Source organism: Cannabis sativa, chromosome 4 (genome assembly GCF_029168945.1).
Source record: "Cannabis sativa cultivar Pink pepper isolate KNU-18-1 chromosome 4, ASM2916894v1, whole genome shotgun sequence".
Taxonomy (NCBI): domain Eukaryota; kingdom Viridiplantae; phylum Streptophyta; class Magnoliopsida; order Rosales; family Cannabaceae; genus Cannabis; species Cannabis sativa.
Window position 1 is genome coordinate 70,734,271 of NC_083604.1, and position 23,287 is coordinate 70,757,557.

At 33.1% G+C, this 23,287-nt stretch overlaps 1 protein-coding gene and 2 long non-coding RNA genes across 3 annotated transcripts; all 3 read right to left on the reverse strand.

The window, feature by feature from the left end:
- Positions 1-2,525: 2,525 nt before the first annotated feature.
- Positions 2,526-4,089, reverse strand: LOC115722922 (uncharacterized). Its single transcript, XR_009687156.1, has 3 exons — positions 3,401-4,089; positions 3,195-3,323; positions 2,526-2,893 (listed from the first exon to the last, which is right to left on the reverse strand). It is a non-coding gene; the product is annotated as an uncharacterized LOC115722922 (long non-coding RNA).
- A 209-nt stretch (positions 4,090-4,298) lies between these two features.
- LOC115722990 (uncharacterized) lies at positions 4,299-5,357 on the reverse strand. The gene is made up of 3 exons (XR_009687157.1): positions 5,019-5,357; positions 4,676-4,740; positions 4,299-4,583 (listed from the first exon to the last, which is right to left on the reverse strand). It is a non-coding gene; the product is annotated as an uncharacterized LOC115722990 (long non-coding RNA).
- An 11,409-nt stretch (positions 5,358-16,766) lies between these two features.
- On the reverse strand, positions 16,767-18,526 carry LOC115714665 (protein CYSTEINE-RICH TRANSMEMBRANE MODULE 13). Its single transcript, XM_030643417.2, has 4 exons — positions 18,354-18,526; positions 18,115-18,182; positions 17,791-17,962; positions 16,767-17,132 (listed from the first exon to the last, which is right to left on the reverse strand). Exons 2-4 carry the CDS (start codon positions 18,170-18,172, stop codon positions 17,087-17,089), a joined length of 276 nt encoding a protein of 91 aa, XP_030499277.1. The 5' UTR covers positions 18,173-18,182; positions 18,354-18,526; the 3' UTR covers positions 16,767-17,086.
- Between the last annotated feature and the right edge of the window lie 4,761 nt (positions 18,527-23,287).

Consider the following 23,287-nt stretch of genomic DNA (forward strand, 5'->3'; position numbering starts at 1 on the left):
TGAAGGCTTTGTCCCTCACTCGCGTGTGAGTCTCACTCGCGCCACATAGCCACATGTGTGTCACACTTCTCCTTGCGCATTTGGGGGAGTTTTTCTACCGTATTTTTGTAAATAACAAACTTTAAAAATAGTATATTTGAAATTAATAAATAATATAAATGTTTATTTTTATTTTTAGTAGTATAAATGTTTATTTAAAGTAATATTAACTTAAAATAGAAAAAATCCCATATTTTTAGTAAAAAAAAGTACAAAATATATAGAAAAGTAAAATATTCTGATAACAAAATTTTACAAATTTATAAAAAAAATATACAAAGAAATAATTAAAGTTTACAAGTTTATAACTATATATAATATTAACATATAAGCAATTGTAAAAAAAAAATATATTAATTAATTCTAAATAGTGTAAATTATAATTTTTTTTTCCTTAAGACCCATAAAAACAGTTATTTTTTTCGATAAAAAAAAAAAATAGGCCAAACACAAAAGGCATATATATATACTAGGTATGAATTACGTGCCGAGGCACGTAAATATTAGTTTTAGGTGAAGTTTTAGTTTTTTTTTTTTTTTTTTTTATTTAGATTGTGTATGAAGGTATGATCATACGAATGATTTGTTTTATTAAAGTAATATTTGAGCTATTATAATTGGTTATTCAAATAAATTTAGGTATATATATGTCATAACTATATAATACTTATTATTTACTTATAGAAAATTTGGAGAAACAAGTCATAAGTTTTGCAGATTTTAAAGCAAACATTATGTAATAAAAATTAAAATGAATGTGCGATCTTAAAATAGAAGGAAAAAGTATTAAAAAAAGTCTTAATATATGGAATATTATTAGAAAAACTAAAACGAGTATAGTGAAACTTCTGACTAATCTTCCATTGGTTCAGCTGCTTGAATGGTGAACTGGTTGTACTTTGAACTCTTTGTTCGTGTTGCATCTACATACAACTGAATTCTCCATTTTTTGGCTGATAATCGCTCCGTAGTTTTTTGGACAAACAACTTATGTTTCTGTAAAAATAATTAGTAATAAGTTTTAATATATTTCTATTTATGAAAATGTATAAATTTTACATATTTATTATTTTTTAAAATAAAAAATTAACTTTTAAATAAAAAAAAATTAACAAAATTAATATAGATATACCATAATGTTTAAATAATTTGCTTTAAAAATAAAAAAAAAAAATTAATAATTTTGAAATGAGAACATTTATTAACATAGTCTTATGATTTAGGGTTATTTACTATATTTTTTTGAAATGAGTACATAAACTAACATAGTCCTATAATTTGGGGCATATTACATCGTATGATATCACAATCAAGCAAATCAATTATTCTGTAATAAATAAGTGGCCAATACATCTCCCTACACAATTCATAGCACAGTTCTGTGATGAATTTATGTATAATTTTGAGCACAGCTCTTAATCACGGTTATAAATGCCCAAGTAATTCAAATTATTCAATTATCAATATTCTGGGTTCTGGCAAACTACAACCAATCGACGAACAGATCAAGGGATCTTTGCCTTTTGGAATTTCGACCCATTACTTTCCATTGTACCTAGAAAACATAAACAATTCACAAGTAAACAAAACCTTATGTTTCTACCTAATTCCCGTGCAAATCTAACTTTTTGTAAGAGAACTAATTTTGAGAAGATGAGATTTGAATCACTATAACCCCATTAAGAGTTTCGAATTAGTATTATATAAATAGAGATTATTAAAGAAAACCCAAATCCATGATTATTGTACAAATAAGCTTTGGATTCCCAAATAGAAAAAGAAGCCAAAGCTCTATCAAAGGTTATACAGGTAAAAATTATGTACAGTAAGGAAAAAGTAATTGAAACAAATAAAAAAAATTGAAGAAAAGTCATATTGACTATTAACAGCAGAAAATGTACCAACGTATATCTCCTTTACTCCCTACCAGAGTCAAAGATCAGATGCCATCACGACATCTAATCTGACTTTAGAAATTGAATTGTAATATAACTGTTAATTGGGAGCATATTCCCAGAAAAAAAGAAGAAAATATGTCGTTCTCCTTTAGTTAATTGGGAGCATCTTAGAGTTTTCACTACATGTAAAGTAGAGAGGGAATCAGACTTGAGAGATGCTCTACTGTGGATTTCTCCTTCTTTAAAGAGACTATCTATAATGGAAAAGGCATAACATTTTAAACCATGGTTTTGTGTAGTGATACTGTCTTTTATTAGTTTTCTTTGCTAATGTATACATTTGGACTGATGAATTGGCATGTCTACTTTGAGTTTAGTTTTTGAGATGTTGTACTTCTTAGCTGTATAATGTTATATTTTAATGAGTATATATTATAAAAATCAATGGTTACTCAGTGGTATTCTTTACTTAAAAAAATTGTAATATAACTGTTTATTATTACTACTATTATTATTATTTCAATTTACACAAATTAACTTTTTTTTTAAAAAAAAAAAAGAAACAATCAATACAAAATTAATCAGGAGACAGAAAATAAAAACATTGAACAAGACCCATATGAGATTCCTACTAATCAAAGAAGAAAGATGGTCACCTATGAGAAAGATTGAACTTTCCCATTTTGTAAGGCGTCATAAGAAGATTTATTTGAATTGGAGCAGAAGATTAATCTTACACCGCATCTACATAGTTTTGAAACACTAACTGCATCCTTCTTGACAGGGCGACCCTCATGCATCCATGTTGATCCACCTGTCTGTTATTAAAGAGTGAAAGAAGTAAAATCATCAGAAAGCCAAATGGGAGAGAGTAATACAATTTGATGGATGAGGATAACAGTCTATATCATCCTTAACTGCCATAAAAATTCCATCCTAGATAGATAATGGATTGCCTGCACAACAAAAATCAAAAGGTGTCTCTTAACTTATTAATGAATTTAGCCAACCAAATCTTTGGCGAGACATTGAAAAAAGAAAAATAAAATTGAGCCATGACAAAAGTTTTTACTAATTGCTTTAGGCATAGGTTACTATAATTGGATTTTGTTTCCCTTTTAAGATTTGTCTATACACCTCTGTTGGTAAAAATCTTTGGCCTCAATCAAATCAAATATGACTCAAAATGTTCTTCGGGAGATGCAACTGAAGCAGAGACAGAAATTTTTCAAGCAAAAATAATATGATCCAAAATACCTTCCTCAAATCTTTTTGTCAATGCTGCAGCTTGCTTCCTGACTTCCTCTACATCAAATGAAATCAACATAGGAATTACAGGTTTCTTGCTGCTAAACTCCTCAAGAACTGAGATTACATGCCTGTAACCTAAAAGCATGTGATATTGGAATTCAGTAGCAATATAAATAATGATACATTCTTTTAGCGAAGTAACACCAACTCACTGTAGATGGTGTTCTAATCCTTGAGCGATAAGCATGAGCATAGTCACGTATCTTCCAATAGCGGAAAGTCTGATTTGTATCCCCATTCCAATATTTAGCAGGATCATACTGTGGAAGGCATTCCAAGGTTAACGAAACTCTCTCTTCAGGTTTCCCATCTTCATAAAAAATGACAACATCCGGTTCTGATTCTAAAGTCATCATCATAATTGTGTCATATTTATGGATAATAATTTGTTAGTTTCTCAACCACAGGAATAAGCATCCATTTACACATTCTATGTTTGATCTTTACCAAACACTTTCACTATTTGAAATTATGTCACACAATTTTTTTAGATAGAACACATTCAAATGACAAACCAACATTCGACATATGCAACATGAACATAAGTAATGATGAGACATACATTTAACTCGAAAGTGACACATGATACATTTAAGTAAAAAGGTAGTGTCATGTCAGCACGATACAAGCATAACTCACTTTAAACATTTTAAATAGCAATTAAAAAGCACACTTAAGCATTTATTAAATGGATTTACATGTGTCATGGTGAGTCACATGTTTATGTTTGGATTCTTGACATAATAATAATCATCCCAAACAAGCTACTGCAGTAATTAACATTGCAGATGCAGGAGGTGCCATATCAAAACCGCTAATCATTTTGCTGTAAGAATTAAATGTTAAGGAACCAAAACCATAACCATATATTTGAATTGTGTATTAAATAAAAATAACAATACAAACTATATCACCTATTCAAATTGTTCATATTCTGACTATCAACACTCCATAAACAAGACAATTCAGACAAGGACATTCAACAATCAACAACTAATGTAAGTATGTAATATTTATATATATATATCTATATATTATTAAAGACATTCTAAAGCTACACAGTATCCCATTAGTCCAATCACCAAGCAGAATTTAAATTCTTATCGGGCACAAGCCTAGAGCATTAAGCCACACATTATAAATAATATAAAAGAGATGCAGGAAAAAGAATTTGCTATAAAGTCTTCCCTCGATAAAATTCTAGGTACTGATATCTTCTCCATTCCAAGCCCAAATAAACCATTGGGAGTTGCCTGTATGTTTGTATATCTCTTAAAGAAAAACTTGAAATTGAAATTGATTCAATAAATAATCATATGCAGTTGGTCTCTCCAGCTGTTGGAATTGTAGGTTGAACCAGGTTCAGAAAAAGTGCAATACAAGTAATAATCACTTAACATCAAATAAAAAAAATAATATTCACTTACATTACCACTGCACAAGAAATATGAATGGTGGACTTCTTCAGTGTGTCACTCAAGCCAAAGGTTCTCTGCACATCAAAACCATCCAAGATCTTTGTTTTATAACAGCTGCCTAAAATAAAAAATAGATAAGAGAATAAATAAAAAAAAAGTAATATTTGGCAATATTGAAAACATTGACAGATGGAATCATAGAAGTCTTAAAAATGAGAGGGAGATTTACTACTTGTCTGGTTCAGTTGAAATTGGAAATTGGAAATTCAATGAATAGGTGCATAATATCACAGGTTAACACGGTGAACTGGGTTGTGTCTGAAATCCATATTTTGGGCGTGGAGATACTAACCGATTCTCATGTCGAATATACCAATGAAGAAATCTGGAGTCAGATCTACGACCCTTGGAGCTAGTAGTGGCGGCGTCCGACTGAACTCCCAATTTTCGATTGGAAAGTAGCGATTAAGAACCCAAAACGTTCTTTATGCCTTCAATCGTCGACTCCAACCGAGGGATTAAAATCGAATGACCTCCGATTGGGATTGGGAGAGTGAAATGGAGGAGTCGGTGATTTGGAAGAGTCGTTCAGTATAGCGATTTAAAATGGAGGAGTTTTCTTATAACCTTTTTTCCGATTGACCTCCGATTGGGATTGGGCCTCTGACCAAGCTCTCACCATAAAGTCGACTCCAACCGAGGGAAAAAAGGGAAAAAATCTTATGACCTCCGAACTCACCTTAGAGTCGTAGATTGGGATTGGGAGAGTGAAGTCGATTGGTTTGAAATGGAAGGATCGATTGGTTTTTTAAATTTGTTAATAGCTTAACGGCGTTAGAAAAGATCCGTTTAAAAAATAAGAAGAATAGTCTTTGTCGTTAAAAAAAAAAAATAGAATCGTTAAACCAAGAATTGCCGTTAGATAGGCACTTTTAATATATAAAGATATATATATCACATTTCTGACATTGAATTGCAAGTGAGACTGTACTGTAACCTTTTTTCCAAAACTAATTTGAATTTTGCTGGGTCCATCCTCTGCCATTGATAATTCTAGCACATGCTGCATTTAAAATTTGTACCCGTGTTCCACATGAGGAGGAATAATATATGATAGATTTCTTTCTTGCAATGAGAAGGAGAAAGGAATTAGCAATTAATTAGTTTGAAATTCCATATTAAACATTTATTTTATCTACCACCAAACAATATTATTAATATTATAATGGCCATTAGCTATTAAAAGAAAAATGGTTTGCCTCCATTTAAGTGTGAAACATAATACTAAAATTTACAAACAATTTGTTAAAAAAAGTTTTTTCCTAAGTGGATTGAGGCAGGGTGATTCGTACTTACTTTGTCCTCCTATTTTTTTATATGAGAATCAAGGTCTGATTGAAGGTATTCCTATGTCTCTTAATCTTAATGTTCTTGTTATTTTCCATTTGATATATGCAAACGATACCTTAACTTTTGTGAAGACTAATTTGGATAAGGTTGAGTATGTTGAGGGAATGTTATTTTCCGGTCAACAACTCGTAATTGCTCTCTAAGTCTAGAACTCTATGCTAATCTATTTTAAGATGGATTGAGTAGTAGAATAAGTTTTTATGAAGAATGTTGATAACTCTAAGATTTAGAGTTATTTTTATATCTTTAAGCTTGAATTTTAAGTTGAATTGTGGAGTACTTAGTGTCTATATTATGTAATTGTGTTTAGTTTGTTGTGTTTTTGTAATAAATGGAAGTGTGTGTGTGTGTTAGTAAGTGTTAAATAGACTTATGTTGTTGTTTTTATGTGCATTAAGCAGAAAAAAATGCAAGAATAGATATTTGAAAATATTTGGGACAAGGAGGAAAAGGAGCAGAAAAATGCTTAATGTTGACTGGCATTGCTATAGCAATCATCGCGTAGCAATTGCCAGCCCAGTAAGTATATTTTGGCTGAAAGTTCAGCTGGCTTTAATGCAGAAAGAAAGGAGCTGAGGTGGCGAAATTCGGCTAATGACTCAACAAACATGTGGAAAATGAAGGCGTGACTTGGATTTCCAATTAGGGTAAACTTTAGTACCCTAATTGGGGAGCAAAAAAAGAAAAGGGAGGACATTAGAAGAATATGGTGGCTGCACTTTGAATGAAGAGTACGAAAAATCACAGCAGAAAATAGAAAAGTACAGAGAAAAGAAAGGAAAAGAAGAGAGTACAAAGAAGAGAAGAAGAAGACTAAGAAGAAGGAGAATAAGGCAACCTACAAAGAAAGGATTTGAGCTTCAAACTCATTTCTCTTGCTCTCCTCTTCATTTTGTATCAATTTCTACTCTCTAGTTTTCTCTTTAACTCCATGAACATTTTATTTTCTGGTTTTGAGTTTTTACTTTCAGCTATGAACTAAACTCTTTAAGATTTGGGTGGTTATGAACCCTTGTATGGACTAGTATTTTGATTTTGCAATGACTAAGTAATCTTGTCTTTGTTCAATTAGTTGTGATAAAATGTTGATTGAATGTTAATCTTTGGCCATTTTTAACATTTATCAAGCTAGATCTTACTTGGAAAAGCAAGACCTAGTTGAACCCCTCTAATTGATGCATGATTTTTACCTTTTCTTTTAGGTATTAATTAGTAGTGAAATAGGAATATTTAGCTACCATGCATAACTAAAGATTTGATGCTTTATTAGGCTATTTGTGATCTAAACTGATGTAGGAATGCATTGTGAGATTATGAATGGTTTATTGCAAGTTTTGGAAAAAGCTTGCTGATTTTTTTGAAATTTGTTAACTCTGCCAGGATTGCTGTGTCGTTGCTGTATCAACTGAGACATACAAGTAGAAATTAATCACCCAAGTCTATTTTCCAAATCTGAAATTACCACCACTTTAATCACTTTTAGCTTCTTATTTTTAGTTTATTTAGTTTAAAAAATTAGTTCTCAAGTTTAGAATCAATGTTATAAATTTTTCTCATGAATTAATGTGTTACTTTGTTTTATTTTTATTTGAAATTCTTGGAATCGCTCTTAGTTGATTTAGCATTATTTAGGAAAAAGTCCCTGTGGAGACGAACTTTGATTACTTATCATTGTATTACTTGTTTGTGATTGTGTACACTTGCGCAATTATAAAGCAATATAATTTTCACAACAAATGTGTAAATGGAAAAAGCGTAGAGTGAAAGTTCATTATTGGTTTACACACAATTAAGGATAAATTAGCATACATACATTCTAACATTTTGGGGCATCAAAAGTTTAAACTTTAGGAGGAGCGACTACGTACCTCATGAGCATCAAACTGGGTGCAAAATAAAAAAACTAAGAACATTTTCTCCTGTTGTTAAACCAGCCATAGTGAGAATTATTCTCACATTAGCTGTCTCTCTTAACTGGCAAGTCAAGCAATTAGATGTCTCCAATGCTTTTCTAAATGGTGAGCTACATGAGACTGTCTACATGAGTCAACCTGAAGGATTTGTTGATCCCACCAAACCTACACATGTGTGTCAACTTCATAAGGCGCTCTATGGATTAAAGCAGGCCCCTCGTGCATGGAATCAAACACTTAGAGACAAGCTACTGGAATGGGGTTGTAGTGCATCAAAATCGGACACCTCCTTGTTCACTTATGGCTCGGGTAACAACATCATAATCCTCCTTGTCTATGTTGATGACTTTTTAGTAATTGGTCCTAATATTCCTCTCATTTCAAAGCTGATTTCTGATCTCAACAAGTCCTTCTCTTTAAAAGACCTAGGTCCGGTTCATTATTTCCTTGGTGTAGAGATTTATTGTGATCATTCAGGCATGTATTTGTCACAAACAAAGTACATTACAGATTTACTTGTTCGTCTCAACATGGAAGGAGCCAAAGTTCTAACCCAACAAATTCGTCCATTAAACTCTCCCTTACTGAAGGAGAACCCTTTGGTGATCATACTCTTTAAGAAGCACATTGGGTGCTTTACAATACCTTACTCTTACAAGATCGGATGTAGCATTCATTATTAATAAACTAAGTCAGTTTATTCATGCTCCCACAAGTCTACACTGGGAAGCTTGCAAGCGGCTTATGAGATATCTCAAAGGCACCATACATCATGGTCTTCATATCACACCAGCTCCTTCCTTAACTTTAGAAGGGTATTCTGATGCAGATTGGGCATCGTGTGTTGATGATAGACGAAGTACAGGGGGTTATGCGATGTTTTTTTGGGATAATCTTGTGTCATGGTCTGCTAAGAAACAACAGGTGGTTGCTCGGTCAAGTAGTGAGAGTGAGTTCAGGGCTTTAGCAAATGTTGCTGCTGAAATCAAATGGTTAGTCTCACTTCTTTCTAAGTTACATACTACTTCTACTCAATGTCCAATACTATGGGTTGACAACCAAAGTGCAGTTGCTATTGCTGCAAATTCAGTGTTCCATGCACAGTCAAAGCACATTGAGATAGATTTACATTTTGTTAGAGATCTCATACTCTCAAAACAAATATCCATTCAGTATGTTCCAGCTATAGACCAAGTTGCAGATGCCTTAACAAAGTCCCTGTCCACAGATCGATATCTCTATCTTCGGTCCAAACTCAAGATGTGTGACACTCCTTTTCGTTTGAGGGGGGATGTTAAAATAATTACTTAACAGTTTTTTCTGTTAATTGTTGTTTAGGCTGTTTAGTTGTTAAGTTTGTTATTACTGTGTAACAAACTCTATTTTACTGCTTTTGTATTGTAAAACATTGGTCTATATATAAAGAGTTGGCTACCCTATTTTGGGTAAGCTTTTGCATTTCACTTTGTGCCCCTGTTCCTACATTCTCTGCTCTTAGCCTCTCTTTTCTCTGTTCTGGTTTTTACCTTCTTCAACATGACAAAAAGGAATAGCAAGTGTACACTTTGTTAAGGAATGACAGTTGTTGTGGCACTAACTACTGCTGAGTCTTGCTACACTCTGTTGTACACGATTGCAGCCCAAATGTTAGGTAGAATATCACTCGTGCGTATATTGTATTTGGTGTGCTATCACCTTCTGTTATTAGTCATTATCTTTGTAATGATTAGGAAATCATTCTGTTAGAATATTCACCTATGTATTGCTAACAGCTGTAAGGAATAGCTGTTTGGGGTTGTATTTCATTTTACTGGTTTTACACCAGAATTTATATATAAATACCATGACTCTGGCTCATATTGAAATGAGCTGAGATTTCATTACTCAAAGATTACTCTGTTTTCATGAAAAGGCCTCTGTCCTGTCGATCCCCCAAAACCCTGGAAATAATACTCCAGCTCCCACAGCAGCCTCTGAAGGATCTGTTGTGCACGATTCAACAACAAATAGAAATAGCACTCAACCCTTACCCTCACAAAATATCAGTCCTTACCATCAGCCACTCACTTCCCTGCTGAATCAACCCTTTAGCCTAAAATTAGACAGAAACAACTACACTTTATGGAAAACCATGGTTTCCACAATCGTCCGTGGTCATAGATTACATGGCCATCTCCTTGATACACAACCGTGTCCTGTCGAATTTCTGCCTGTCCAAATCACCACTGTCGATGGAGAAATCAGAGAAGAAGTTCAAGTTAATCCTGAGTTTGAACAATGGATTATCAATGACCAACTCCTTATGGGATGGCTCTACAGTTTTATGACCGAAAGTATTGCAACTGAGGTAATGGGGTCTGCCTCAGCTGGCGATTTGTGGCGTGTGTTGGAGAGCCTCTATGGAGCCTACTCCAAATCGAAAATGGATGACACTCGCACCTTGATTCAAACCGTGAGAAAAGGATCAACACCCATGACAGAGTATCTTCGACAAAAGAAGAATTGGGCAGACATACTTGCCCTAGCTGGTGACCCGTATCCTGAAGCACACTTAATTGCTAATGTTCTCTCGGGTCTTGATGTTGAATATTTGTCTATTGTTGTTCAGATTGAAGCTAGGCCCAAGACCACTTGGTAGGAGCTTCAAGATATGCTCCTCAGCTTCGATAGAAAAATCGAGAGGCTTCAAACTCTCAAAACTGGAAACAAAGCTTCAGGTGCTGCTCCTCAAGCCAATGTTGCAGCCAAATCTAACTCTGGTGGTCGTGGACATGGGGCTCAACACCAAAGTCACAGCTACAATGGTGGTGGCAAATTCACCAACAATCGTGGTGGCGCTGGAAGATCTAGAGGAAGAGGACGAACTAATGGTCTGAAACCCACTTGCCAAGTCTGTGGGAAGTACGGACACTCCGCTGCTGTCTGCTACAACCGCTTTGATGAGAGTTTCATGGGAACTGACCCCAACAATCCTCAACAGAAAGGAAAACCTGGACAGAATAACCACAATGCTTTCATAGCTACCCCTGAAATCTTTGAGAGTGATGTGTGGTTTGCCGATAGCGGAGCCAGCAACCACATCACTTCTGAAGGATCTAATCTCAGCCAGAAACAAGAATACTCTGGTAAGGAAATGGTTGTTGTGGGCAATGGTAACAAGCTTCGAATCTCTCACATTGGTAATGGTATTTTGAATGCTCAAAATGGTGATTATTTGAAATTAAAGGAGATGTTGCTTGTGCCTAAAATCTCAAAAAATTTAATCAGTGTATCAAAAATGACTGCGGACAATGATGTACTAATTGAGTTTCATTCTAATTATTGTTTGGTGAAGGATGAGATAACAAGGAGGGTGCTGCTCCACGGAGTGCTTATAGACGGCCTATACCAGCTTGGTCAGCCTCATTTCTTTCTAATTCCATCAGGTTCATCCTCTTCAAAGTCTGCAAGTTTTCAATCCTTTGTTGTGTTGACTGTTACCAGTCCCCAAGTATGCGTCTGTAGCTCAATCTCAAAGTGAAAATAATACTATGTCCAAAGCCGATGTGTGGCATAGAAGATTGGGTCATCCCTCTCTTCGTGTGTTGAGTCAAGTCCTTGAGTCTAGTAATGTAGCTCTTCTCATAAATGAAATGAACCACTTTTGTGATGCTTGTCATTCGGCAAAGCGCATGCACTTCCTTTTAATTTGTCTCAAAACAAAGCTAAGACTGTACTTGAACTTATACATACGGATTTATGGGGTCCAGCCCCCATTAATTCCAACACCAATCACATGTATTATATACACTTTGTGGACGATTATAGCAGGTATACCTGGCTATATCCACTTAAGTTCAAGGCCGATGCACTAAGTGCTTTTGTTGAGTTCAAACCTTGGTTGAAAATAAGTTTGACACCAAAATCAAGTGCATCAGAATTGATTGGGGTGGTGAATATCAACCCTTCACTAATTTGGTCAAAACTCATGGAATTGAGTTTCAACACTCATGTCCACACACATCCGCACAAAATGGTCGTGCTGAGAGAAAGCATCGACATATTGTCGAGATGGGACTTACTCTTCTTGCACAAGCAAGCATGCCCTTGAAATATTGGTCAGATGCCTTTGCTACTGCTGTATATCTCATTAACCGCCTTCCAACACCTGTCCTTTTAAACATCTCACCATTTGAAGTACTGTTTGGCAGAAAACCAGATTACAAACTGTTGAAAGTCTTTGGTGTAGCATGCTTCCCTTGCATCCGTCCCTATCAATCGCACAAGTTCCAGTTTCACTCCATAAAATGCGTCAATTTAGGGTATAGCAATGCACATAAAGGCTATAAGTGTCTCACCCCCACTGGTAAAATCTACATCTCTCGAAATGTAGTGTTCAATGAATTAGAGTTTTCCTTTAAATCAGGTTTTCTCCTAATTACCAAACACCTTCACCCGTCATTATCCATAGTTCCACTTGGTCATCCTTGCATGTGCCATACACTGATGTTTCTGCAGATTCTCACAAATCCACACCAGCAGATGAGGCTGACCAACGCACACCAGCACACAGAGCAGTACCCTCCTCGCTTTCCTCTTCGGGACACCAAAATTCTGGTGCTATATTTGATGAAGAGCAGCTTTATGATCTTGATAACTTTGATCTAAATGGTGGCACACTTGAATCCACACAAACTTCAGCACCTACTTTATCTCCTGCACCAGACACTCCTTTATCTCCATCACACCAGCAGACGCAACTCGCTGCTCAATCGAAACCCCAAGTCACTCATCCCATGGTTACAAGAGCAAAGGCAAGTATATTTAAACCACGTATTTTTCTCAGTCATGCTTTGAATATTGGCTATACTGGTGAACCAAGCAGTGTTGAAGATGCTCTTAAACATCCTGGCTGGTCTAATGCCATGGATAATGAAGTTCAAGCCTTGAAGAGAAACAATACATGGGTTCTTGTACCACCCTCAAAGCACTACAATCTGGTTGGCAATAAATGGGTGTTCCGAGAGAAACTAAATGCTAATGGTACACTCGAACGGTTCAAGGCGAGACTCGTGGCTAAAGGGTTCCACCAAAGGCCGGGAGTAGACTACGGTGAAACCTTTAGCCCCGTAATAAAAGCTGCTACAATTCGAATTGTGCTAACTATGGCAGCTTCAAGAGGATTGGAAGTGAGACAATTAGACATAAACAACGCCTTTCTAAATGGTGTTCTTGAAGAAGACATCTACATGGTGCAACCACAAGGCTTTGAGGAAAAAGGAAAAGAACATATTGTGTGCAAACTCAACAAATTCCTCTATGGATTGAGACAAGCACCAAGAGCTTGGTTTGAAAAATTAAAAGCAAGTCTACAACGATGGGGTTTCAAAAACTCAAAGTCGGATACCTCTCTATTTTTCTACAGGTCTGGGAAAATCATAATACTTGTCTTAATTTATGTCGATGACATAATTGTCACTGGTAACAATAGGGACAAGATGAAGACCTTCACTGCCGAACTACACAAACAGTTCACTCTCAAAGGCTTGGGCCAACTACACTACTTTCTCGGCATAGAAGTTTTTCGAGATGTCTCAGGCTTCTACCTAAGACAAACCAAATACATTGAGGATATATTGAAGAGAGTCAACATGGGAAACATGAAATCCTGTCCCACTCCAATGGCTGTTGGAAAACCAATGTCAAAAGATGATGGAGAACCAATGCAAAACCCAACCTTGTACCGAAGCATCATTGGTGCATTGCAATATCTATGTCATACCCGACCTGACATTGCATATGCCACAAATAAATTGAGTCAATTTCTTCAAGCACCTACCAATGTGCATTAGAGTGAAGCCAAAAGAATTCTAAGATATCTCCAAGGAACAAAACACAAAGGTCTACACATAGGCTGCAGTGACAAACTAACTATCAATGGTTTCTCTGACGCCGATTGGGCTTGTTGCTCGGATGACAGGCGGTCTGTAGCAGGACACTGTGTCTACTTCGGAGATACTTTGGTTTCATGGGCATCTAAAAAGAAACCAGTCGTCTCAAGGTCAAGCACCGAATCTGAGTATCGTGCATTGGCACATGTCGCAGCAGAAATCTCCTGGATCGAATCATTACTAAAAGAGCTTGGCTTTCCTCTTGTATCACACTCTGTCACATGGTGTGACAATATGAGTGCAAGTGCTCTTGCCTCAAACCCCGTCTTCCACGCCAGATCGAAACACATTGAAATCGACATACATTTTGTCCGTGACAAAATTCTGCAAAAACAGCTTGAAGTTCGGTACATTCCATCACATGACCAAGTTGCTGACTGCCTCACTAAAAGTCTGTCACACTCTCGATTCTCATTCCTTGTGGACAAACTCGGTGTGAGAATTTCACCCTTTCGTTTGAGGGGAGATGTTAAGGAATGACAGTTGATGTGGCACTAACTATTGCTGAGTCGCTGACTGCCTCACTAAAAGTCTGTCACACTCTCGATTCTCATTCCTTGTGGACAAACTCGATGTGAGAATTTCACCCTTTCATTTGAGGGGAGATGTTAAGGAATGACAGTTGTTGTGGCACTAACTACTGCTGAGTCTTGCTACACTCTGTTGTACACGATTGCAGCCCAAATGTTAGGTAAAATATCACTCGTGCGTATATTGTATTTTGGTGTGTTGTCACCTTCTGTTATTAGTCATTGTCATTGTAATGATTAGGAAATCATTCTGTTAGAATTTTCCCTGTGTATTGTTGACAGCTGTAAGGAATAGCCGTTTGGGGTTGTATTGCATTGTACTGGTTTTACACCAGAATTTTTCTATAAATACTACTACTCTGACTCATATTGAAATGAGCTGAGATTTCATTACTCAAAGATTACTCTGTTTTCACTCACTTGACTGAAATAGGTACACCTCAGCATGATATACTTGCTGAGAGGGTGAATATAATTGTTTAGAGAGAGTTAGATGTATGCATAAAGGAGATGGTGTGGAAAGACATTTTGTGGAGAAGCTATCATGATAGCTAGTTACTTGGTGAATATTGTCTCATCATCAATATCTTAAATTATGCCATCTAAAAATTATTAAATTATTTCTTCAACAAAACATAGTCAAAATTCCTAAATTTTCAACATTTGATATTTATCCTATGTTATTTTTTAAAGATAATTACTATTTTAAATCATGTGTTCAATAAAAGTTATTGGCTGAACTATCTGTTTTGCTAAATGATAATTTATATATATCTTGTATTTTTCAAAATTGTACAAAATAGACCCTTACTTAATTTTTATTAGATTTAAACTTGATAATAATGTAACTTGGAGGTATTTTGACAAGATTGGTTATATTTTTCGCATATATTCGTACTAGAAATTAGCTTCAAGTTAGATATATTAAAAATATATATATATATATATATAGATTAAAATTTGAGTCCAATCTATTTTGTACTATTTGAAAAACATAAAGTCTACATTATCATTTAACAAAAATAGAAAGTCTATTTAATAACTTTTGCAAAATACCTAGTTCAAAGTAGTATATACCCAAACAATTTAATACAATAATTTAATTAGAGTATATTGTTATAATGTTAAAATTTTAATAAGATTGTTTAAACTTTATTAGATTTTTTAAAAAAATTTATTATTTATTTGATAATAGTGATAGTGTAAACTACTAGTACTGCACTATTTTTGCAGAGTAATTTTTCATAATTCTTTCACATGCATAAACCTGGTATGGCCTTGACTTACAAAAACCTTTGAGTGTCCTTAACAAAGTAATATGAAAACATGTAGTACTGTAAGGGTTGGTATGATAGACCTTCCTATATGTTTTGGCATAAAAAAATAAGTTCATGAAAATATGTAGTACTTCAAGGGTTGGTATTATAGACCTTCCTATATGCTTTGGAACCAAAAAAATAAGTTTTTTGATCTAATTTTTTTTTTAATAATAGTGTATGTTGTTTAAATTTTTTTAGAAAATTTTAAATAGTTTATAATGTCAAAAATAAAATTTAAACAATTATAGTATAAAAAAAAAATTAAAAAGATGTACAATAAAACATTTAAACTTTATTTTTAACATCATAAACAATTGAAATATTCTAAAAAATTTCAACATTATAAACCATTCAAAATATTTTAAAAATTTATTTTTATCCTAAATAATTAAATAATTAGGACATACACAATCATCTAAAAGAAATATTAAACTAAAAAACTGTAGGTAATCATGAGTTGAGAGTAAAATATGCTAGAATGTTATGGTTGTCGTCAGATGTCAGAGGTTTACAAAATGAAACGTACGAATACAACATTATCCAAAGTTACTATGTCACCCTCTAATCTTACGACTTTGCTTCATCATTTTATAGAGAGACCTAATAATCTTCTTATAATTTTATGCACTATTTGTTTTATCTTCACGAATATTCCAAAGCATTATTATGATCATTATTTTGGCCAAATACAACTCTCAATGACATCAACAGAACATTGCCTCTGGGAAAGTGACAATCCTCGAGTAAATGCATATGAGAAATAGCTGGCTTGCACCATAAGATGGAATATCTCGAAACAAAGAGAACCCAAAACTAAAAAATATCTTCTTAAACTTACTAGAACCCACCACTAACTAAGCACAAGGGGCCACGTAGTCATGAATCTGCCTTAGTTAGATTTTTACTCAATGGTAAGATATGATTTACCATCTGCAACAGCTCCAAACTTTGCTTTATACTTACTCACACCCAATGTTGAGCTTTTCTGAACAACCAGATCAATAAAAGATTCAAATTTATTCAATTATTAACAAGGTATACAAGTACATGATCCAAAATAAGGAAAATAAAAGATATTTAAATATGGGAATAAAGTTATTCAGTTAAAGAAGACATGTTTCTTCATATAAAAGTAGAATGTATGTAACAATCTTCTTATTAGTATAAGAAGATCAAACTACACTTAGCCATAAATAAAAGTCTTCATTAAGATGCTAATTAGAGAAGAATATAGTTCTGAGAAGAATAATTTGACAAAGGACATCAATCAAGGAGTGAATCACCATGTCTAAATTATAGTGAGGCCCAAGTACTTTCTTCAAAAGCAAGCCTCCAAAAGGCAACAACAGCAGAGTGCCGCTAAACTGCAGAAGCAAGCAAAGAATCACATTAGTTATCTAGTGAGTAAAAAACACATCCAAAAATAAATCTTTGTTTTTAGTTTTCACTGTTTTTAAGTGTCTAGCAACACATATGACAGAACTTAATTAATTAATCCATCTAAGGAACATGCAGCTTAATATTTGGACACTTGTGAAGCATGATAAGCTCATCATAATAATAACTTTGCTTTAAAAATAAGCACACACAGCTAAACATCAAACGAAGGAAACTGACAATGACCTCCCTCCTTGGTATGACAATGACACCAAAAACAATGCTAAATCTTTAAACAGCTGAAAAAAATTAAATATTGAATCCAAGAAAACCATATTAACATCTTTGAATTTGCAAGCAAAACCACATAAAACCAAAAACACCAAATGAAATTCCACTCCGGAAGAATTAAAAAGAAAGGTGAGAAGAAGGGATGTTTTGAATCAAAGATTAAATTCTAAGATTTCACATGCAAAAAATGAAACAAATTTAACCCAAAAATCTGCATCCCAATCAAAGCTTTTTACCTTGTAGGAAGGAACAAAAACAAATAGGTACATCATACACGATAACTTTGACCACCAAAACCATGAAAATTTCAGTCATTCAGGGACAAAAAACAAAGGGGTTTAAAGAGAATCATACCATCCTTCAAGGCAACCGGTTTCCTTCCTAGGAGGTTCTTGGGCATATTGTGGAGCATACCCTTGTGGTGGATAACCCTGTTGTGGATAAGCCTGCTGTGGAGGATACCCTTGAGGAGGGTACCCTTCTGCAGGGTAACCAGGTGGAGGGTAGGCATCCTTTGGAGGGTATCCTGTAAAAGAAACAAGCAACAAATCCATGTTATAATTCTCACACCTACCCATAAAAATGAAAAAAAAAAAAAAAAACCCATCACCTAAATCCAAGAAAACCCAGATGAAAAATCTTGAATTAGGAGAAAAACAGAGGACAACCCATTGTTACCTTGGGGAGGAGGAACACCGATCGGTGGTTGTTGCTGCTGCTGATTGTAATAACTCATCACGCTTTACCTGTAAATCCCAGTTACAAAAATCAAATCTTTAGCGCAAATTTATAAGTGGGTTATATTAGAGAGAGTTTCAGGTGGTTTCTCTGCTGAATCTTAATGTAAAAGGAAGAGGAAGTGAAAATATATTGTATATGTATATGTAAAGGCGGCTAGAATGTAAGTAAGACGTAACCTGCAAGTAAATGGAGTTCACACGATCGAAATAAGTCGATGCACCGACTGACTATTCAGTGTAACACCCGGTTGAGGAAGAGAGAGAGACGCGGTTTCCCTTTTTTCTATGCTTTACAACACAGATAGAGAGGATGGCTAAAACCCCACCTATTAAGAAAAGACTCGTATTTCCCCTCTAAAGTATTGTTAAAAGGTATTATTGTTTAGAGTCTCTTTTATTTTATGCTGTTATTAGTGTAATTAAGTATTGGGTACTTTAAAACTTAAAAAAATAACTTTTAGAGAATATCGTTAACCAATAGTATAACATTACTTATAGAAAATATTAGACACTACTAATACCTAATAACAATACTCTTAGGGCTCGTTTAGAACGTCATATTAAGTCGTATTGTATTATATTGAATTGTGTTTTATACAATATTTTTATGTAAAACTATATATGGTATTAACTTTTATGGAAACCTAAATATACAATATTTTAATATAATTTAAAGTTTAACATAGTATTATATAAAAATATGACATATAATCTAATTCAATATAATACAACCTAATACGACGTTCCAAACGAGTCCTTAATTGAGTATCTAGTAAATTGACATTTGTAACACATGCATTAACTTTAACAACTACTAATATCTTTTGGGAAATTTAACAATTCATGCTTAAAAATTGTTCATGTTTTTTTAGTATGCCACATTAAAATACATAAGAATTTAATACTCTAAAATTAATTAAATCTCAAAATACCCTTTTTATACCTTCCCTCTTTCTCTCGGCCCTCTCGCCCTCTCTCTCTAACTCACACCAAACCCATGGATACCCACAACCACAAGGCGAAACCCACTCTGAAGATAAAATGTAGGACAAAACCGAGGAGGATATTACGAAACTACAAGAGAAATTGTGAAATCCAAAGCCCCAAAATCTATGAGCTTAACCACCCTGAAACCCCTAAAATCCCTACCCATCGTTAGAGTTCTCAACTCGCTTGTTTTCTGCATTTTTTTCTAGTTTTTGACGATATCATGAAACATCGCTAAATATCGTGAAATCATGAAATATCGCTAAATGTCGCGAAATCATACTCAAGTTTTCACGATGATTAGCGATGTTTATTAATATGTTGTGTATTGTTTAGTCTCATATCACAAATACATCTTTAATATCATCGCTAAATACGCAAAATATCGCCAAATATCGCAAATCATCGCTAAACTTTATCCTAACCTCATATTTGTTCTATCATTTAAATATATCGCAAAATATTGCAAAAACTGGTAAACCATAAGAAAGAAACGCAAAAAACAAGAGAGGTCATGAGAGAAGACGACGACGAGGCCTTGTGACCGGGGTTCTGGGTCTGTGTGTTCGACGGTAGGAGTTTTGGGTCGGGGTGGAGAGTGAGAGAGAGAAGTTCTTTTGAAATGTAAGGGTATTTTTTAGAGGAAAAGATATTAAAAGTATTTATATACTATTTTTAATTGGGTGGTATATTAAAACTAAATATTTTATATTTAAGCATACTTAACTAAATTTTCCTATAATAATATATCGTTAGACAATTTTTGCAATTTTTCATAAATTTAGCTTAAAAAAATGAATTAATGGTTTAAATTTTATAATTTTGCTTTAATACAAAAAAAAAAATGTATTTTATACTTAGATTAATAGGTGATAAAAAAATAAATAAAAAAGTGATTTATTGTGATATAAAATTTCATCCATGTAATATTTTATTTTAAATTTAAATTATAGGGTGATTCTACAATGCACCCCCTTAAAAGGGATGTATTGGTGCACCCTTAACTTGTTTCGGCATACAGAAAAAAATTTTAGTCTAATTTTTTTTCATATTCATGTATGTTATAGTTATTTAAGATATCCTACAAAATTTTAAAAAATTCGAAATAATTTACAATATAGAAAACAATGTTCAAACAGTCTATTTTACACGCGTATAAAATAAAATAGTCACGCGTGCAACACACTGTTTGAACATAATTTTCGGCATGTTAAACTTTTCCAAATTTCTTAAAATTTTGCAGGATGTCTTAAATAACTATAACGTACATGACCATGAGAAAAAATTTGACTAAAAAATTATTTCGGATGCTAAATTAGATAGGGGTGCATCAATATATCCATTTTAAGAGTGTTTGTTGTAAAATTTTCCTAAATTATATTATACATTATCTTTATAACTGTCAATGTTCAAATCTTGGATATATCAAAGAATTTATTTGAATCGTTATTTACAAAAAAAAAAAGAAAAGAAAAAGTAATTAAAGAGTTAAAAAATAATTGTAGATATGATAAATGCAGCATCACCAATTTCAAAAAATATAGTTTGGATACTAATAATATATTAAAAGAGCATTACAATAATTGGAAAAAAGATACTAGAGTTAGGTTAGTTTTTTTTTTCTTCTTTTTCAAGTGGAATTGGTTAGTTTAATGTTTGTGTAAGGGGATGTGAATTAATTATACGATATTTCTTATTTATTTGTATATATTATAATGAAAGAAAGAAACTAGTGGGCCCACTTAAATTAAGAAGAAAACAAAAGAAAAAATTCTCTTCCTATTTTTACAAAGAATAATTTTTCTTTTCCTTATTTATTTTTATTTTTATTTTACAATTAAAAATTAAAAAGACACTTTTCAAAAAGCTATAAATAAAAATACTTATACTTTTTAACAATAAAAATTTATTCAAATTTTACCATTTTGATTACTTTTCTAAATTATGTAAACAAAATAAAATTATTTTAATTTTTTCTGAATAGTTTAGTAAGTATGCAAGAAATAATAAATAAGACACGATTTTATGTAGTTCACTAATTAAAATCAACTTAGTCCACAAATCAGTGTTATTTCTAAGTATTTTATGAGTACAAATTTTGATAGAGTTTCTAGGTGTTAAATGTGTTGTACATTTTTCATTGAGTGAACTACTATTTATAGAAGTAGGTGTTGGGTTTTGTGCCCTAAATAAAACCCATTACAATCTGATTAGTTATCAATTTAGAATTTTGAAGTGATTTATGTTAACATGTATTTTTCATGTTTATGGTTTAATATACATATTTAATATATGCACAAAATCAGTTAAGTCCAGAACATATATTCATTCACAATTACAGTATTGTCAATACAGTGGAATGTGATTGTGATTATATGATTCAAAAGACTAAGTCCCTGTTCATCAGTGTTTTGGATTTACACTGATGTGATAATCAGCGATATACTTACACTTGGAGTAAGTGTTATGTTCTTTCCAGGACATTAGTAAAGTATATTAGATTCGAATAGGGGTGTTCAATAAAATTTACAAACCGCCCAACCCGAATAAACCACCCAAACCAAACCGAATAAACCGATAAAAAATACAACCCGAAATAATACAATAAAAATCCAAACCGCCCAATGAATATATTGGGTGGTTTACAAATTATTCTAAACCGCCCAATTAACCCGAATAAACCGAATTAAACCGATTTATATATTTTTTTTTTTATAAAAGTGTAGAAATATATCACATAAATTACATTTATTAATTAAACTATTTTGTATTTAAAGTTTAAACATTTTAGTGTTTAACTTAAAACTTAGACTTTATAGTTAATAGTTTTTATTGTATTTGGATATTGAAGTTAAAGTTTAAAATCTCTACCATATTTTATTACTTTTTTTATTCAATTATTTTATGTTTACTCAATTATATTTATCTTATATTAAAGTTTTTAAAATTAATTTAAACTATAGTATTTTTTAACTTGAAATATAAATAATATATTTTTATTTTTTAAAAAATCTAATTATTTGAATAGTAGAAACTAACAATAATAATTATAAAAAAAAAGTGAAGAACGGTTTGGACGGGTTAACCCGACCAAACCGACGAAATCATTGGGCGGGTTGAACTTTCTCTAATTTTTGATTGGGCGGGTTATGGTTAAATATTTGCAACCCGATATTTATATTGGGTTGATAAAAATATGCTATAACCCGACTAAACCGACCAACGTACACCCCTAGATTCGAATGTATGGAGTATACATTGGACTGGACCGATATTGAACTTGGTCAAAGATATTATAAACTTACCGTTGTATCTTTCCAAGTCAATATCAGAAGTTGATATTAGATTAAAAGAATCTAAATCCTGATATGCTTAGGCTCAATCTCTGGAGTGTTATTCATGTTCTTTGATTTATTAGTTAAGTCTACTTTTGGGTCAGGGTGATACGTATATTTTGGGAACATGATAGTATGATTGAGTGGGAACGCTGAACATAAATATGGAATCTATAGCTTCTACTGGTGTATAGAAGTCAAGTGATGATTCCCTTCGAGCTTAGTTAAATAGAAGTAAATGGATGAGCTCTTGTTTCAGTGACTATATATTAGATCACTAAAACATCATTTACAGGTAACTAAGTGTTTTAAGGGGCAAAATACATTGAGGGGTGGAAACGGTAAATTTATCCCATCTCGATGTAAATCATCTATATAGAGGATCTTTAATCACATTAAGATTATAACAATGGTTAATTGAGATAGCATATCTATATCGTGGAAAATATAATATGCTGTATATAAGTCTGAGAGTGCAATTCCAAGTTCTAAGAGTGGATTTAACAAGGAATTAATAAGTTAGGGATTTACTTGGTAAATTCGGTTCAACTTATTGGAAGCTCAGCAATATAGATCCATGGTCCTCATTCTAGTTGAGACCATACTGTTTGTAAGACTCTATAATTGATTTATGATTAATCAATTATAATTCTAAAAGTTAGACTATGTCTAATTTGAGAATTCTCACTAAGTAAGGATGAAATCGTAAAGAAAAGGGTTTCTAGGTTTATTTATTAATTAAGAGACTTTGTATGTCTAATTAATAATTATATTAAATGACAATATTAT